The sequence below is a fragment of the Phalacrocorax aristotelis genome, chromosome 2, assembly GCF_949628215.1.
Source record: "Phalacrocorax aristotelis chromosome 2, bGulAri2.1, whole genome shotgun sequence".
Lineage (NCBI taxonomy): Eukaryota > Metazoa > Chordata > Aves > Suliformes > Phalacrocoracidae > Phalacrocorax > Phalacrocorax aristotelis.
In genome coordinates, this window is record NC_134277.1 from 47,275,192 (window position 1) to 47,294,704 (window position 19,513).

The window sequence follows — 19,513 nt, forward strand, 5'->3', positions numbered from 1 at the left end:
ACAAAAGCAAAGTTCAGTAATTGAATCACACTTACGAAAATGGCATAGGGAAGGCAAAACGTTCCCTCAGATCAACACTCATGAAAGGGACATATTCAATGCCATTAATTTTTGAAGTCTTCCTGCAAGTCATAAGAAAAAAAATAAATGTAGTTACAAACCTATTTATCATCTTTCAAAGACTGAAGCTCCAGAAGGTAACAACAAAACTAGTTTTTAAAAACTAACAAGACACAGTGCTTCTGAAAACAAGATAACTACCTCCTGAAAATGAAACCATGACTGTATTATTTGGGTTTGAAATGCGCAGCAGTACTTGATGGCTCAGTCACTAACCCTGCAAGTATATACCTGCGGACAAGTCACCGTACCAGGATGGAAATGATTATCAGCAACAAATGCCTTCATAGTTCTAGAAGTCACAATTAAAAGTACATTTGTCTAAATAGAATTTCTCAAGTCATTTAAGCCTCTCATTAAAGAGACTCTTAGGATAATTTGACACCAATTAACAACTAGCAACACTTAGATTTCCTCTAATTGGATCAGTATTTTGGAACACTTTGTCAAACAACAATAACAAAAATACTGCACATGCGTATTAGTACATTTTTAACTAAAGCACACAGACACTTTTTAAAAAATGAGAATCATTTAAAAAGTGAATGTAATTTAAGTTTCAGTTAAACTGAAAAAAGTATGGGAAATATTTTTAAATCAAATGATGATTAAAGATGTGAACAATTGAAGTTCTCTTGCAAGACTGAAACAACAACAAAAACCCAAGCCCCCCTGCCCTGAACACCCAAACCATCCACAAAAGCAGGAATATTCACTGCACAGACACTACGGGGTGGGGGGGGAAGTGAAGTTTTAATAAGGCAATTCTTAATGCTCTGCAACTTTTCCAACACACGTACATTTGTATCTTCATATAGATTCTAGATATGATAGATAGATTCTGTCTTCATATTCTTAGCCCATTTAAGTCCCCTAACGTCAACAAGCAGACTAAATGTTTTATGATCAAATCCTGGACAGTGCTGGGCATCTCCTCTCTCACAATCTTTTTAATTACATGGAAAGAAGGAGGAACGTTGAAACACCTACCAAACAATGCTTTTTTTCTTTCTCTCTTTTTTTTTTTTTAATATATATTTGATAGTTTTCAAAATTCATGATTTAGGCTAAAGGTTTTATCGATTACTTGTAGCTTATTTCACCTACAATAAAAACCAAAGCTAAAGGAACTGGATGTAACCGAAGTCACAGTCCTACAAAATATTTTGCTTCCTCAATTTCCAGTGAAGTAATAGTTGTATAATCTATAAAAACATCTTTGTACCTTGGCTTCTCAGAGCCAGATCTTTCATGAACTCAGTCAGGTAGGTTCTGTATAACATACAAAAATAAGGCTATAAAAAAATAATCTTGACAGTCAGATACAAGAAATTGTCTTCTACATGCAAACTAGGAAGTATGCTCTGTGAATAAAAGCCACTAATTACATTACTGTAGAGAATACAAGAATTTATTGATGTGTAGGTAATACCAGCAACAGGGTTTGTAAAAGGTGTGTTTCCAACCCTCTGTTTATACACCTCATGCTTTTAGCTGTCTCAATCTACTGTGCAAGATGCACAAAGGATGTAAGCACACTTTGGAAAAACGTGTCTTCAACTTACCTGAGTACTTCAATCTCCTCTGCAGTGTATCTCTGTCCTTGAGATTCACTAGCTTGTACTGCTCTGATTGTCTGTGGTTTATCATTTAAAGAAAAATCAGGTCCCAGTGGAAAGAATGTTCTGACCGGCTGATTTGGTTTAGCCGCAGTTAACTTCTCCTTCTGAGATGACTTAGACACAGATTCCTTCAGTGCCTCTGCTCTAAAGCAAATAAAGGTGCATTTTGTTTACAACAAAAAAATACAGTTATGGTTCAATTATTGATTTGCTTGGTTCATGTTCCCATATTAACATATGTTAAATGGAAAGAACAAGCACTCAAGTTGATCAACACCACTTTTCCTAAGATAAATCAGTTTCTGATGCCAGTACTTCTTTATTTTCCTGTTCTAGAATCAATTAAAATATAGCATTTCCAACTCATATATAAGCTACTTTTGGCAGAACTCATTAGATTTTTGTTGCCTTTAAATTATGCTAATAGGAGAATTTGTGTAAATGTTCATTATCTGGAAGCTCAGAACAAGACCACTGAGACACAGAGAAAGAAAAAACGATTTGCATCCTCTCATACCTTCAGGATTTAATTTGTCTAGGAGCCACAATAGCAGTAAAAACCCACTAGCATTCTTACAACCTAGCATTTCAACTTCTTGAAGACTGTGTATTCAGGAACCATATTTTGTTGTCGTTGCATTAAGCTGCTGGATAGTCACACATATGCAAAATACAGGGGTTTTTTTGAACACAGACTGAGAAGTGCTGAAAACCAGCTTATATTGAAACTTAGCCCAACTTAGGCTGTTATTCACCATCATACAGCTGATTTAGAGAGTTACATTGAACTCACACTTGAGTAACTTGTTTCAGAGAGAGACTCCATTCTGTTAGAGGTATGTATTTCCCAGTTTCTAAGCTGTCTTCCTTATGAAGGGACACTGACACCGACTTGGTGCTGGGCTGAATTCAGCATTTTTATAGAAGCCAGAAATTGTAGTATAGTACTCCAATTTATATATCTGAAGGCTGAAGTAGTACATTGGTACTAACAAATACACAGCCCTTTCCTAATTCTGAGTGTCCCCAGATTCCCAGAGGGCTGGCACAACAGCTACTATGCTCAGCTGTATAGCAGCTGGCAGCTACCTGCCAGGAGACCTCTAGAGGAGCTAGATCTACCCAGAATCCATACTCTGCAGTACAGAACAGACATGATAGATTGAGAATCCAACTCAGAGAGTGCACTTAGGCCCGACAGCAAGTATGTTTACTAACATTAGCAACACTCACCTATCCAGGGCCTGCCGAGCCAGCTGCTTCAGTTTTGACTGGAGGCCTGCTTCTGAAGTTTCAGTAGCCTTAAGTGCAAAACAAAAGAAAAAGCTACACATCCAAAAAACCCGCAGGTTTTATAGGCTCAATTTGTCAAATTCCACACTTATAGGTTGCAGCAAACAATAACTAGCTACTTTTTCCAATTCTCTCTTGAAATAAGCAAATATGTTTTTTTTTTAAATCTCAGCATAAAAAGCACACTAAGTATGCAAATATCATTTTGCTGTTCTGGTGAATGTTCATGAAGCAAAACTGATATTTGAAAGTCTTCAGCATGGGCAACATTGTATACACAAAAAGTCTGCCAGAAGAATTAACCATATTAAAACACTACGGGGAGAAAGATGACAAAACCAAATGTTAGGTATATTACTGAGCTTAGATGTGTTCCAATTCTTTTCCCCAAATGAGTCAAAGATAATCATAGTAACTTAGGAAAAACACAAATTTAAATGTTTATTTCATAAAATACAATTAAACAAGATTGATTGCAAGTTAAAAACCTTGTTCCTGCACATCTAAAGCATAAAATAATCTATGATGGGGCACCAAAACAGATTATCAAGAGTGCTAACTTCTGGTCCCAGTGGGAGGTTGGCTACGACAGTTTACTCATGCAACCAGTTTATGCTTTTGTTTTCCTTACAGATGAGGCATGGCTACTGCAGCTAAGCAATCTGCAAGAGGCACAACATGAGGCGTGGCTTCTCCTTTAACACCCAAAAGCGGGTTTCAGGTTCTAGTTTTGTACCTTGACCGATCCTCCTAGGTCAGCTAGGTCAACTGAGGAAACAAAAGGGAAGCTACTTTCACTCCAAGAAACAAAACTAGAAATACCCTCTATAAGCAACTATCTTCATTTGCAAATAAATTACACTCTGGAGTTGCTGGTTGGAAAAGACTTTGAAAGATGTATGAGGGTAAGCAGTGGAGATGGAACACCAGCAGACCCATCTAGGAGTTGGCCATAGAAAAGGAGGAATGGCTGCTCTGAGAACTTCAAGGGTAAGGAAGAACCAAATCTCTCCACCTGAATATACTGAGAAGAAAGACAGAAGCAAAGGTTCAAGATAGCAGAGTTCCTTCAATCTTCTTTCATCCTGGGAGGAAGAGGTACTTTTTGATTACCCTGAGGGATGAAGCCTACAGTCATCTTAAGTAAATAATATGCTAGTCAAGATTAAAAGAAACTTCAGCAGTATCTGTGCCTAATGAAGTACCCGATAAAAGCAGTTGTTAATATGAGATAATTTCAGACTAACTTCAATATATGTAAGTAATACTTGCATGCACTGACACGACAGGAGGAACACAGCAGAGGAAAACCAGCATGCCGCTGCAGTAAATTTTATGTAATAGACTGAAAATGTTCTGCTCCAACAACTCAAGTGGAAAAACTAGAGCAGTTCTACTAACTTGTGATCTGGTTACACTGTACACATAAAACTAGTTTACAGGATTCAGTGAAAAGAAGACTTTATGCCAGCATGTAGCAAAAATAACATTCCCCTCCCAACAACCCACACATATTTACATTACAAAAAGGAAAAAGAAGGGTGAAAGAAAAACAGACTTGGTGGAGTTACATTATGATGGTGAGCTCTTCCTGTAATGAGTTAGTTAAGGTAACTGGACTTAAGGGAAAAAAGCAGTACCTGTAATTGTATTCTCCATCATTTATGTAACAGCCAATTCATCCTTATCATTAATTTCACTGTGAATTGAATTCACTTGTAATAGCTTTCACGTTGAGCACTGAGTAATGAAGGAGTATTTTTACTAGATTTGGCGTCAGTAGACTGTTAGGTTTTCAGAAAGTGTTACACACAAAAATTTCCCTTAAATTACTTCCTGTAATGTAGTCAGAAAGTAATACAGATGACACATTAGCAAGTCATCTTCAGTTTTAGCTGTTTTTAATTTCTGTTTTACTGTTTCATTTGCTCCAGGACAAAAATTCCACATGAAAAAAGTTCCAGAATATTTCTAGTTTTTAGTATAATCCAGTTCAGGAAAATAACATAAGTCACAAACCCCCATAAAATTACAGTGTTGAATAGCAATATATAACATAAAGACTGGAAGAAACACTAAAAAACCAGTGGAAAAAATTAAATAGTAGTTTTTTAGAAATACTCCATTAGGTACTCCATTTTTAAGCCAGCCTTTAAGGGTCAGTCACTTGTGTAAGTGGAAGAATTTCTTACCATCACGTAATTCCACCAAGTTAACCTGTAGCTTAACATACTGTTTTCAAACAGAGTTCCACCGCTTCTGTGTACAGCTCTATAGCTTCTTCTGCATTGCCCTTGTCATCTTCATCAAAAGCCTGTGTAACTAGGAAGTGAGCACGCTCCAAGTCCAACTGTTGTTTTGACTTCAGAGGGTCTGTGTTCTGTGACTGAACTAAATGAAAAAGAAAGTATTTAGCTTTCTACAGCAGTAGACCTGTAAGAACATCCAGTAAGTACTGACACGCTAGCAGTTCTTATCAGATGGGTAACATCTACTTCTTGGCTAGAAACCAAATCTTTCTAAACTTTGCTAAAAGCATCTTTGCAAGGACAAGAAAACACCACCACCACCCCCTCCCAAAGCAGAGGAACACTCTCAGGATATTTCACATGTCACATAATGTAAATAAAATCTCTTTCATACTACACTAAGGACAAGGATTTTTAATTATGTAAAATATTGCATAATTTGTGAAAACACATCACCTATGGTAATATACAATTTCCTTAGGTGTCTATCTCATTGAATAACTTTATTAATGACCTGAAGGAGAAGATGGAGTGCACCTTCATCGAGGCTGTAGGCCCCACCAAACCAATTCACTCAAGGACAAAACTGCTATTCAAAGGGACACAGCCAAGCTAAAGTAATGGGCTGACAGGAACATCAGGAAATTCAACCAGGACAAATGCTATGCCCTGTGTCTGGACAGACTAACACCCTGCAGGGTACAGCTCTGTGGAGAAGGGCCTGGGGTCCTGAGGGCAGCTGGGTGAGCCCGAGCCAGTGATGAAGGCCAACAGCACCCTGGCTGTGACAGCAGGAACACAGCCAGGAGATGGGGGCAGCAATTACCACCCTCTACTTGTCACTCTGTATCTAGAATACCACATCCACTCTCAGCTCCCTCATGATGGCTGTGGCTGGAGGACTTAGCCTTTTGAGAAGAAGCTGAGGGAGCAGGGCTTGTCCAGTTACTAGCAACCTGCTAGTAACTGCGATGTTATTGAGAAAATGGATTCAGACTCTCTACTGCGGTGCAAAGAAAGGGACTGAGAGCCAGTGGCTATGAATTGCAACAGGGAAGAATCCAACCAGATATATTTAAAAAAAGAAGAAAAGTCACCAAAAAGAGAATTGTACCCTGGAACAGGGTAAAGTAACTTCTGTCCTTATATGTTTTCAGGACCTAACTGCACCTGAGCAACCTGGTTCAAAAATCAATGTCTACCATGTCTTGAGCAGGAGATTGGGCAGTCTATAGACCAGGGTCCCTTTTTGGCCAAGCGATTCTGTGGTTCCAACTGAGAATTGCAGGTCTGTAAAAATTTGAGATTTTGGTCTAAGCACAAGCACTGAAACTGGATCAAACAAGTAGACCCCTATGAAAGCAAAGAGCTCTTTTGCCCTCTCAAAGTTAGTAATTCTACATAAATACCTGAACCCACTTTCTTCAAAATCCACCATGCAGCTGAGGCTTAGATGTGAGTTTTGATTTGTTTCTGATCAACTTTTATTACTATATTTTATTACTTTCTCAGGTTTGCTCTGCAGATGTGGTTCCTAAGAACATTTAAAAGGAAAGAACACCGACACTCAAGTCCTTAGGAAGTAATTCTCCGCTTCATTCCTGATGTATTTCAGAATTCAAAACACTGATGAGATCATTGTATTTATGGTCATTCACAAAGGACAAGAAACTTAGAATAATGAAAAACAGAGCAAACATCATTGATACATATCTCACAGCACTGAAAGGCTTTCCACCAAATTAATTTAAGCAGAGTTTTAATTAGAAAGCTCCTTACTCACCTGCTGTATGGAGAGCTTGAACTCTCTCCAAGTACTCATTTATTTTTTCTTGAATATTTTCCAAGTTGGACCCTGCCATCCCAGCATAAATCAAGGCTTGTGCAGCCTCCTGCAGGGAGAAGAATTTGAGACAAAGATCATGTTTGCTGCCTAGAAAATTAATTTCCATAAACAGAGGGCCTACAGCAGCCATGAGTTACGTGAAAGCAAGCCCCTGTATGTGCAAAAAGACTCAGTGGCTGCAGGAAAATTCTGCTGGAAAGAACAAGTGTCAAGTTATAAATGAGAAAACGTTCAATTTCTCACACTTGGGACAACCTATAGGACTATAAAAAAAACTTTTGAGGTACTATAAGGCCAATCTTAGGTCTGTACATAGAGTAATGCATGGAATTAGGAGAATTTTAAGTACAATTTTTCAAGCATGCGCTAAAATCAGTTCAGCAAAGCTCACAAGCCACAAACTGCCTTTTATGTTTAAAGGTGTGGATTTAAGCTTAGGGGGAAAAAAAGCTACACACTAGTTATTTACATTTAATCTGATAATAATGAAAGTAAATCAATATAAAAGCTTTTCAAAATCAAATGCATAGAATTTTGGTTTAGAGTGTCTTTTGTAAGACTCACATAAAGCTATCAAATCTCAAAAGTCTACAAATTAAAGTTTCCTAGCTCCTCAAACTTTGTTTTTTAATTGTTTGTACGTACACAAAACACCAGGTGTTGATGAAAGGCTGCTTCTGGGAGGGAGCGTAGGCCTCCAGCTCAGAAGCACAGTACATTATCTACATTAAGGTTTTTTCTATACTGCACAAATCTATTACGAAAAAAATGCTTCAGTTGCATAAGCCATCTATCCATTCACTAAATTTATGAAAAACATGTAATGTTTGGCAGGGTTGTAATAAATAGTCAGAGCTGACACAGTCTCAGAAGCATATGGAGTATTGAAATTTGTCACTCACAAAAATGAGGATAAAATCCTTATTTTGTCCTCATTATTGGCATGGAAAAACACCCCACTTTTGTGGCAGTCCTTGCCTTCCCAGCAGCAGAAGAGAGAAGGAAGCTGTCATGCAGCAGGCTGAGCATGTCGGAAGCAGAAGAGTAACTAGAGAGCTGCTCCACAAAGATGGTGCTCAAAGACTCTCTGCACAGGGCAAGCACAGAGCCATGGCCAGAGGGTCTCTTGCGTGCTTTAAGGCCATGGTTTTTGTCAAGCCTAGCAGTTTGCTCCCATACACATATGCCTAGTTTGCCCAAGCTTAAAACTGATCCTGATACAGCCTGTACTTGTTATCAGGATAGGTCTTCACTGACAAGCACACAAAACCAAACACCACATATTCCCTGTCAACTCCATCATCATAATACATCACATAAAACTTCTACAGCAACAGAAAGGTGAAAAGAAGAACTTGTGCCATCTATACGTAACAATTAACTACTGTTAAGGTCTAGCATACAACTTTTTTTTCCCCCCCAGAAAAAAAAAAAGCACTACTGATATCTGCTCAAAGGATGTATACATTTCTCTGTGACATATCACAAGTACAGATTGACAAAACAGGCGCTGTACCATAACAGTAAGTTGACTACATATGATGGAAAGAACAAATGTGGATTTGTAAACTAGTGCTGCAAAAACAACACATAACTGATGTTGCTTCTGTGATTTCAAGCACAGCTGTTCTGCCTGGTTTTAAGATGTAAATAGAGTGAAAACAGCCTTTTATAAATTAAGGCTCTAAAGGACTGAAGCAGTTGATCAACTGCCTGCAGAGCCAGCACACCAACTGTTCCCAGTGACAAGATGGACGTGCAATTCAGAGTTGGTATTTATGATCTCTTCAATGCCACTACTGTTCTTTGGCTTGAATTGTGTGCCACAGTCGCACCAAGCTAACTACCGATCATTGGTTTGCATGTCAAAGTTAACAACAATCTTCATCAGTTGTGCTGAAGTCATCAAGTGCCCAAACAAATATTTCTGATATTTATGCACAGCATCATTAGCAAGTTACCTTAAGCTGGTTCACATGCAGCCCTCCTCTAGGGATCTATCAAAGTTACATGACAGCAGGAACTGAACAGCACTTGCTTGACACAGGAACTCCATGCCGATGGGTCCGCTTGTTGTCTATTGGTAACAAATTGTCACATTTCCCATGCTTTATCCTTACGGTCAAGTTCTTGCAGAATACAGTTTAGCACCCAACTTTTCCGCATGCTTAGTAATTGCGCCAGTGGGCTCTGAACTGCTTCAAGCAGTTGATAAATAAGCTGGTGACAGGCCAGAGCTTACTTGCACTGTGCAAACAATGCATGAAATACTCCCAAAATACTAGATGATATTTTGTAACTGCTCTTGTTTAATCTAACATTGACAGTGATTCTTCAGGCAATGTCCTGAAAGCTAAACTTATCTAGGCTAAATCATACAAAAAGAATGATGCTCTAACAATACCTGCTGAGTTTGCTCTCACTCCTCCTGTTCACAATAGGTTTGAACACCAACACCTTCACACATATTCTGGCACAAGAGTCAATACCTGATCTTGGACTGCAAGAGTCACCTGTCTGAATATCAAAAATCTTAGCTGCAGAGTTTTGATTCAAAGCTTTCCTCACACAAAGCAGTGTCCGTAATCATGCTTGCTCCATGGCCCAGCCTTTGCAAACCAGCAAATGTTTTCTAGATTACATTTTTCGTCATGTGCAGCTTGCAGGGCACCAAGGCTGCCAGGGATTCATTTTTCCACTTACCGAGAATATCACTTCTATGCAGCAAGTGGAAAAGATTTTCCATACCCTGTTCAAAAGTGTACAAGAGTGATTATTTCCACAAAAAGATGGTTTTCTTCTGTAAAGCATTTGATAATTTCTTCCAGATATACTGAGAAATGTACTGTAACAAAGTAGCACTGCACACAGCTATCAGACCACGTGCACACACTGTTGCTGATAAACACAGAGCTTATCAGCATTATTTTGGGTAACCATAACTTTTGCATCTGTATACTTTACATATATAAACTTAGCTCACCTTATATTAAAAATAAGGTTAAAAAAAGAGATACTTCTCTTCCTTTCCTTTCACACTTACATGCATAGGCCACCATGATAATAACACTATGTTTTTTATACACTTCAAAGACACCCAGACCTCATGAAGTAAAAGGCCAACTACAGAGCTGTTCGCAAGTTATGGAGGAGAATTACTTTGGCAGGATAACAGCATATGTGGAATGATTACTGCAACAAGGATAAATATAGGCTTCAAAGAAATCTCTCTCACAAGTGAGAAGTAAAGCCATCGGGGTATGGAACTTTAATGTAACTCCACAAAACATAAATCCAACAAAATCAGACAACTTATACAGGTAGAAAAATGCATAATGGTTGCACAGAAGCTACTAAAGACCAGCAGTGATTCTATAGGTACGGAGCAAGGCACTGAATCAACCTAATCACACTCTTAGTTACACCGACTTGTGAAGCTGTATTGAAATAAAATCGGATCCCTAATGGAAAGAATATTCACATCTGGTAAAAAACATGTCACAGATAGCTTGTGATCTGAAGCTAGCTTACTGCTGAGCATCCTGTATTTCACCATATACTGATTGTACAACAAAGTTGTACACAGCTGCACACTCAGGAGCCGCAACACTCCCGCTTGCAGTCCTCCAAAATGCTCACCCTTTACACGTCCGACATGAAACTGAACAGTCTTTCAGGCCCGGCGGGGGCAGGGGAGAGGCCAGGAGTGAAACTGGCGAACCAGGGACGTTTTTAGCTGGTTGCAACGAATCTTGCCGAGAAGCACCGAAGGGCCGGTGCCTCCAGCAGCTGGAAGAAGCGCCCGTCGCCGCTGCCCAAGCCCCTCGGCTGCAGCGCTCCCCCCTGGCCCGCCAGCAAACACCAGGCACGGGCGGCGCTTGCTCCCACCTAAAAATAAAACGCCGGGAAAAGGCATTTCGCAACCTGCCCAGCCGGGCGCTGCCGCTCCTCCGGGGACAGCCAAACTTTCGACGCGGACGCCCGGCCTTCCGCTTTCTTCTCGCCTGGAGCCGGCCCGTCTTCCCGAAGCCAAGCAGCGCTCCCGGCTCGGGGCGTACCCGCCGGGCGGCGGGGGCAGCGCTAACGGGCGCACCACTCCCGCCAGCGGGCCCAGTCCGGGCCGCAGGGGCACGGCGGGCCGCCCCTCCCTACCTCCCTTCGCCCTCTGGGAGCTGCGGGGAGCGGCGGAAGCCTACCGGTAGCCCAAGGCCCTCGGGGCGGCCGGTGGCTGCGGGGGAAAGGGACACCGGCGCCCTGAGAGAACCGGCCGTCACCAGCGCGCGCCCCCCTCCCCGGCCCCCCCGGACCTTGTAGTAGAAGACCGCTTCCTGGTAGCGCCCGCTGTGGTCCCGCTGCACCGCCAGCTGCGCGAACTTCACCGCGTCCAGCTCCAGCGCGGTGGGATCCATGGCCGGCTCCCCCCCGCTGCCACCGGCGGCAGCGCCGATCCGAGCCGACCCAGCCGCTCCCCCCGCCTCCCTACCCCCGTCGCGGCCGCCGGCCCCGCCCCCATCCCCACCGCCCGCTCCCTGGCCACGCCCACCCAACCTGACCGCGGCTGCCCCGCCGCTCGCGGCCGGCCGCGCCCCGCCCCAGCTCCGCGGGGGCGCACTACGCATGCGCACGAACAGGGGTGGCATTTGGGGTGTTTTTTCTTTAAGGTGTGGGTGGGCGTGTGCGTTGCCTTGCGCATGCGCGGGCACGCGGGCGGGGAGAGGGTGGGGCTCTCGCGTTTGGCGCGTGTCCATGCTTGCGTGCCGCGAGGGGGAGGGTGGGGCAGTGTGCCGCGTGCCTGCGCCACTTGAGGGGTGGGCACGCGCAGGGTCGCGGGACCACGGCTTGGCTTTCCCGCCTTTGCACCCCACAGGAGGGGTGGAGCCGCCCGGCTGGGCGGGTGGAGAGGCCGAGGGTGTTACTGCCGTGTTTTAGAACAGTGTGGTTTTCTTTCCTTGGCTTTTAATGCTTGAAAGAATTAGTAGCTTTGTCAAAGCCCTAAGCTGTAGAGGTGGGTGTTTTAGTCCTTTTTCATAGTTAATTGTTGCTCTTGATGATAGTTTTTCTAGTGTTAAAAAGCATTTTTAGTGTCTATCTCTACATCGCACAAGTGTAAAGTAGAAAGTAAATAAGATGTACAGATCCCTATTGAAAAAAAAAAAAAAGTCTTAGGACTTCTGGTGTGTTCCAGTTTGGCAGTTTTGTAACCTAGATCTCATGCGGGATGTTCAGGATTTTTTTTCTTTCTTCCTTAGGAGCAGTTTTGGCAAAAATTGTCCTCGTTCGGAGGCGGCTGCCAGTGGTTTATTTGTTGTGTGTGGTATAGTACCTGCTTTCCTTTCTCCCCGGTATGTGTTGCAGGATGAATTCCTGAGGCTGAGCTGCTCTGAGAGCCCTGGGCTGGGTAGCCTTGTCTGTATCCCCTCTGGAAGTGGTGTCTTCAGGGCTGTGTTTGTCAATTAATGAATTGCACTATAGCGTGAAAACTAGTTCAGCTACATATTAATGCTTTCAGAATGTCTACTTAATATGTAGTGGGGTCCCTCCACAAGGAGCCATGTGGCGAAGACAAGGGGAAATGGGTGCAAGTTGCAACGGGAGAGGTTTCATCTTGGCATAAGAAAGGAATTTCCTGTAGTAAGATCATTCATTCGAACAATGTCCCCCGGGATGTGGTAGAGTCCTCATCGCTAGAGGTTTTCATGATGGTGTTGGGCAGGGTGTTAGATAATCTCATCTATGCTCTTTTTCTCATGGAAGGTTGGATGAGGTGATCTTTCGAGGTCCCTTCTAATTCGGGCAATTTTGTGATTCCACGGGCTTTTATTTCTGCCTGAAAACACGGTTTATTGCAAGGTGTTTTCATGAGATGTAAAAATACTGCCTGGCAGTTTATTCTGAAGCTGTCCTTTATGAGTGGGTGACTTTTCAACGTGTTTTCTGATGATAGATTTAGTAAGAGGTGCAGCTAAATGCAGAAATATTAGGTACTAAAATACTAAAATCTATTATTTTTACTCTGTAATTTTATGTACAGAGTTAGTGTTCCCATTCTATCTTCTCTTCCTTATACCTTCTGTGCTTTACAGACTGCATTGATATACAGTAATATTCTGTGTAAAAGATGACTTGGTTTTTGTGATCTGCTGTGTAGGGGGCAGTTCTTATAATCTTCATAGCTTTGCTTGTGGTTGCCCTGATAAGGTTGGGGTGGTGTGTTTTTTTCCTTTTTTTTTTAACAGAATGTTTTATGCTACTAATCCGAGTACAGGAAAGATGCATCTTACACTAAAGGATTTTTCTGAATAAAGACATATTGGGTTAATATATACTTGCTGATGCCATGAAAATGAACAACGAATTTCAGTCAAGGTCTGCTTCAATTTGATGTTTAGACATAGTGGCATAACTTGTATAGCCTAAAATTAATTTGTGTATCATGGCTTCAGACTAAACCATTTACGGATCAAATGCAGCTCTGAAGTATTCAGAGTGACACACATGTTGAAAAGGAGACTGAACTGGGCAGAACAACAGATAATGTTATTCCTTACTTAAATTTGCATGTCAGAAACATTTATTCTGTAACATAAATTAAGATCTCTTCTAGCTAATCAGGATTCAGAAATGGCACTTGGGAGATTTAATTTTTCAGTAATTCATGGTCACTGGTGACCATGGTCACTCTTCACATAATAAATGGTTTGTGTGTTTCTGTTATTAATCTACTGTAAAATTCTACAAGAAGCTTTTAAATGTGCAAAAAGTAGAGTAAGTTTGTGAGGCTTGACTGTGGCTAAGACTTCATACATATCAATTTTTGCCTTTTGCTTGTAGCAGCATTTTAGTTTTGGAACCAGATATTAAAATTGGCTCCTGTTGTTTGTAGCTGAAGAGGCGTCAGTTCCTTCCATTCTTGTTGATGTATCCCAGACATTTAAATTTTTAAATCTACGATTAACCTTTGTGTTCCATGATACTGTGCAGAAAATCACTTCCAGTTACAAATGTTCTTAAATATCACATGATGTTATTTGTGCAGAAGGCAGGAATAGGAAGTAGACAAACATTATTAGGGCTGATGATGATGGGCAGAAGCTTCATTGCTTCAGTCATTCAGAATCTGGCTGGAAAAAGTGTTAAGTACGTGCACCTGTGGTAAGAACTCAGTCATAAGTAAGAGCACCCTCTAGAGGAGGAAATTCTGGTAATTGCCAGTGATACTGGTTTCTGTCCTCCATTTCTCACTGTAAGTGTTGGATAGCACCTACCTGATAAGGGTTTGCTCTACAGGTAATGGGTAACCCTATTTTTCTTTGATCTTGTATGCATTTAAACTTGTCAATCCTTCTCCACCCTGCATTTTTGTGTTATGGTGTTACACACACACACCCACCCCCGCACACACCCAACTTGTTCCGTTTCCCTGTTGTTGTAACTACTAACATCCCTACAGGTGTCCTTGGCATCCTTTCCTGTTATATCCCTTTTTCCCCAGCACAAATCCAGATTCCACATGCAAGCCTTCCTCTGCCTCAGTTTTTCCTACCTTTGGTGCTTTTTGCCCCGAGTATCCCTTGCTTCCCACCATCTACTTTCCTTATGTGCCTTCCTTCCTAACGTCATCTAATGCTTGTTTTCTTATCTCTTCTTCCTGCCTGCCTTTTGCAGTCAATATGCTCTGAGAAGATTGTAGCTGTATATGTTGTCTTTATCTTACTCCCCCCACCTCTTGCCTTTTTGCAGAGCCAATATCAAATGAAGAAATTCAGGTGTCTCTTTTTCATACTCCTTTGCTGCTAATTAGACAGAATCAGCTCATTCTCATATGTCCTTATTTGAGATGTTTTCATCCTTTTTTTCCTTTTGTCTTCCATAACGCTATAAGTTGCTATCTCCCAGTTTCTCTTCCTGCCTCCTGATTTTGATTCTTGCTTCTCTGCCTCTTCCCCTCCTTGTTTTTCCAAATGTGTGCTGTAGGGGTAGACATTTGCATGTTGGTGATGGTTATTAACCTCAGTTTTGCATATTACTTTACCTATTTTCTTTTTACTGCAGCCATAGCTTTTAATGCTCCCAGGCATTAAAAAAAAAAGCCCCAAAACTTTGGTATAATTTGGTCTTCCATGTGTATTGCTCTCAAGTGTCTGTGTTTGAATACCCCATGGTTACTTTCATTCTACCGTGGCAGTACAGAGTCAGGGCATGGGCCACTTAGTCCTGTATTCCTCTGACTGGAGTGTAGTTGATGCTTGTGGAAAGAGTACAAGAGGGCAAATTTGGAGTAGTATTTTGTCTTAGCTTCCTGCAGCCTATGGGTTGAACTTACTTCATTGCCGGGCTTATTTTCGATGAATCAGTCTAATTGCTGCTTTAGCACATTTTGATTTTGGTATTCAAAATCTTTTCTGGGAATGTGCTCTGTAGTTTAAATTTGTTGCATGAGATAACATTCCCTTTAAAAAACAAACAAACAACCCAAAACCAAACCAATCCCCCCCCCCATTGCTCAGTTTAAGTTTTTGCCCCCCTCCCCTGCTTGTAAGAAATTGCAATCGCATCTTACACATCTTTTAGGTTGCCCAAAAGTTTGTGTTCTTCTTTGCTAACTCTTTTTTCAGTTAATTCTTTCTTCATACATTTAATCTCTGCTTGAACAGAATCCTCTCAATACCTTTGATTTATCTTTGAGGGTCTTTTCAGTCTCCCCTGTGTTTTCTTTGAGATGGGGTGACCAGAATGGTGTGTAGTATTAGAGTCGTATGACTAATTTTGTATCCTGGTGTACTGTTTTATTCTGTTTCGTTCAAATGACTCCTACCACTGTATTTGCCTCTTTAACCACTAGTGAGCATTGACTGAAGTTCTGAGAACTCTCCAGAATGACTCATCTTTCCTGAGAAAGGAGAGTTTAGTATCTGCCATTACATACTTAATGCAGCATTTTCTCCCCTGTGATTTAACAGCATTGAATTTCACAGGCTGTTTGTTACATGCACAATGATAGGAGATCCTTGCACAACTTTCTGTAGTAGGTTTTTACAACCAGAGTGTTTGTATCACTGGCGTACCTCTTCACCTTATTTCGTGCCATTTCCAGATAACTTTGGAGTTTCTACAGTAGCTGACCGATTTGTTCAGAAGCAGAAGTTCCATATGCTGTGTTTGGGTTCCATAGACACCTACCCTGTTGCCATTTTAAGAACTGGCATCCCATATATTTTATTGATAATTAAATTTTTCTCCATCTTCTTGTTAAAGAAAGGCGCTGGGTGGGAACCTGCAAGCGCCCCTGTATTGAACTGCCTTCCAAACTCTTGCTCTCTTATGAGTGACATAAGACACTATCCTTACCCTAGTGCTCTCCTTTCACAAGGCACTTTCAAAACCTTCTACATGAGATGCTGTTCATATACTGAGCCTATTGATTAGCCAGGATGGTGTTATCTCATTGATTGACCTAAGTACCACCAATTGATTATATTAAACTCTTTTCACTTCAAAATGAAATTTTTCTTGATTGAAGGCTTCTGAATCTGAACCTAGAGCCCTGATTTCTACAGATGGTACTTTTATGAAATTAAGAAAACAGATAAAGCACAGCTGAAAAGAAAGCCTTTAAGTGTGTGTATATGGTATTTTAATTACTAATATGCTAGAAAGCGCTTCTGTTGGTGGGGCTTTGAATATATGAAGCTACTTGAAAAAGCAGTCAATTATAGTATGCCACTAGGTGTCCATCTACTGTTAGATTGAAGCTAGAATTTTTTTGCATGGATAAAACCAGAAATTGAAAAAATACTTTTTTTTTTTTGTTTGGCTTTGGTTTAGTTACAATTGTGGCTGAAGTTGCTTTGGTTCAGTTTGGTTTTGAAGTTCTCTTGACTCATTCACAGAGATTTAGATTTGTTTTTTTGTGGTCAAACATCCAGTATCCAGGCTGGCCAGACGTTTTGCGTCCCTCTGCTCCCCAAAGTCTAGAGAAAAAGCAGTATAAAATATAAAATCATATTACCATAATTCTGTAGATTTTTTTATACTAAATAGCACTGTTTCAGCAGTGATTACTGTAGTCCTCTAAAATTTCTTAAATTAGTTTCTTTCAAAAAGTACTACAATTCTCTGAAAGTAAACTGCTCCCCCTTACACAGTTAAAACACTGGCTTTCAACTTTATAGGCTGTAATCTGTGGCATCTGTTTGGAAGCAAATGGTCATGGTGATAGGGATGTGATCCGAACTATGGAGAGAGGGAAGAAAAGTGAGAAATATATGTTGAGAGAAACAATATTCCTCCCCTTCGTAGTTAGTAAGCATGCTTATTTTGGGAATTGCATCTGCAGATTCTTCTGAATTGACTGGGAGGAGAAGCTTAATAGTGAAATAAAACTTTACATGAAATGAGTTTGAGTGGAAGGCACCAATGACACTATGAACTGTTGCATTAACTAAGAGACCTCTACATGCTGCTTGTGCACACATATAATTAATCACATGCATCACAGTCTGATGTAATCTTGTATAAAAAGTAAGAAAAATTTTTAAAATTTTTGTAGTGAGTTATGGCAGGGTGGCATTTCTCAGTTTATTCAAAACAGTCTTGGGTTGATGACTCTCTGAATTTAGTTATCAGAGAACTGTAGATAATGTTATACCCTGAAACTATTGCAGTCCTTTCCCCTCTACTTAGATATCAGAGATTAATTCTGTGGTTTTAGAAGGAGCCTACAAAACTTGGTTTAGTCTGTATGAAATTTGGTAGCATTTTAGGAAGAAGTGCATATTGATCAAGCAGAGCCAGAACCTTTGTTGTACTTTCTAAAGGAAGCTAATATAAAAATATTATGGATTGCAGTAAGGAGAGGAATACAAGTTTTGCTCAAGTCACATGCACATGAGCTCTGATGTGTTAAGACTTCATGAGTGCATTGAACTGAGGTAAAATTTTGAGTCTGTTGAATGACTTTGCCAGGGAGAGATTTCTCTTTTTTAGAGGCTAGTGGGAGAGACTAAGGCAACTGTGTTTGATAATCAAAGGTCTAACTGGAATCATTAGTGCCCCCAGAAATTGTTGAACGCTGTTTTTTCTGTTAAGTGTGACCCTCTGCTCCCCAAAATCTAGAGAAAAAGCAGTATAAAATATAAACTCATGTTACTGTAATTCTGTAGATTTTTTTATACTAAATAGCACTGTTTCAGCAGTGTGATAGCAATAGAGTCAGTACAATATAAAGGACAGAAGGGTTCTAAAATATATGCTCAAATGCATTGCTCTCATCTGTTGAAAAACATTTCTGTAAAGAAAACAGTATTATTTACAAGAGAGCAAATTTTTGCCAGAAACAACTTCTAAAGAGTTTATATTGGGTGTTTTTCACTTACTTATGTTGACATCGGACCAGAAGAGTTACTCTGTGCATCAAAAGGTATCTAGCATGCTGGTCAGTATGCTCTTTATAATTTAGTTCATTTTCTCAATGGTTTCAAGCTGTGTCAGGGGAGGTTTAGATTGGCTATTAGGAAAAATTTCTTCACTGAAAGAGTGGTCAGGTGTTGGAAGAGGCTGCCCAGAGAGATGGTGGAGTCACCATCCCTGGAGGTGTTTAAAAGACGTGTCAATGTGGCACTTCAGGGCATGGTTTAGGAGGCATGCTGGTGTTGGGTTGATGGTTGGACTTGATGATCCTAGAGGTCTTTTCCAAGCATAATGATTCTATCATTCTTGCCGTGAGCTATCTTCTCTGAATTTTCTTCTTTCATTGCACTCACTGTCTACTTTTCAATGCTAATTTTCTCCATGCAGTAAATGAATTATAATAGATGTGTATATACAACACTGTCTTAATAAAAGCTAGGCTGCCACTTAACAACAATTCTTTCCTTCCTGTGTGCTGCGTTATAAACCCAGGAAGTGCTGTGAAGCAAACTAACACCTGAGCGCTGATAGTTTTTTGCTATTAATATCCCATGTTATTCCTCAAAATTGCCAAAAGTAGTCAAAATAATCAACATAGCTGTAGTAAATTTTCTCAATTTCAAGGACAGAAGGGTTCTGAAATATATGCTCAAATGCATTGCTCTCATCTGTTGAAAAACATTTCTGTAAAGAAAACAGTATTATTTACAGGATAGCAATTTTTCACCAGAAACAACTCCTAAAGAGTTTATATTGGGTGGTTTGTTTTATTTTGAAGAAAAACAATAAATAATTCAGGCTCTATTCATTGAGAGGGAGGGGGCTTTTTTTAAGGTGCTATTTATTTTCTTATTTCTGATGAAGGGTTTTTAATTAGCATGAATGTTATTTGCAGGAGACTTGAATTTAATCAAGCAAGTCCTTTACTGAAACAGCTTGTTATACTGTAAGATTTGGACTCCCAAGGAATTATA

General features: G+C 40.5%; 1 protein-coding gene across 4 annotated transcripts in view; it reads right to left on the reverse strand.

Annotated features, from left to right (window-relative positions):
* The window catches only part of CAPN7 (calpain 7), a 36,964-nt gene extending 25,340 nt beyond the window's left edge, over positions 1-11,624 (reverse strand). The window contains exons 1-6 of one of the 4 annotated variants that reach the window (XM_075083368.1): positions 11,438-11,624; positions 7,068-7,176; positions 5,269-5,426; positions 2,976-3,043; positions 1,686-1,886; positions 36-122 (exon numbers count right to left, since the gene is read on the reverse strand). In XM_075083368.1, the coding sequence (XP_074939469.1) occupies positions 36-122; positions 1,686-1,886; positions 2,976-3,043; positions 5,269-5,426; positions 7,068-7,176; positions 11,438-11,539 (725 nt within the window). In that variant the 5' untranslated portion in view covers positions 11,540-11,624. Of the gene's footprint in view, positions 1-35; positions 123-1,685; positions 1,887-2,975; positions 3,044-5,227; positions 5,427-7,067; positions 7,177-9,091; positions 9,576-11,437 lie in introns of those variants that run through there. The other 3 variants (XM_075083366.1, XM_075083369.1, XM_075083367.1) reach the window with 3 other exon arrangements.
* Positions 11,625-19,513: the final 7,889 nt, after the last annotated feature.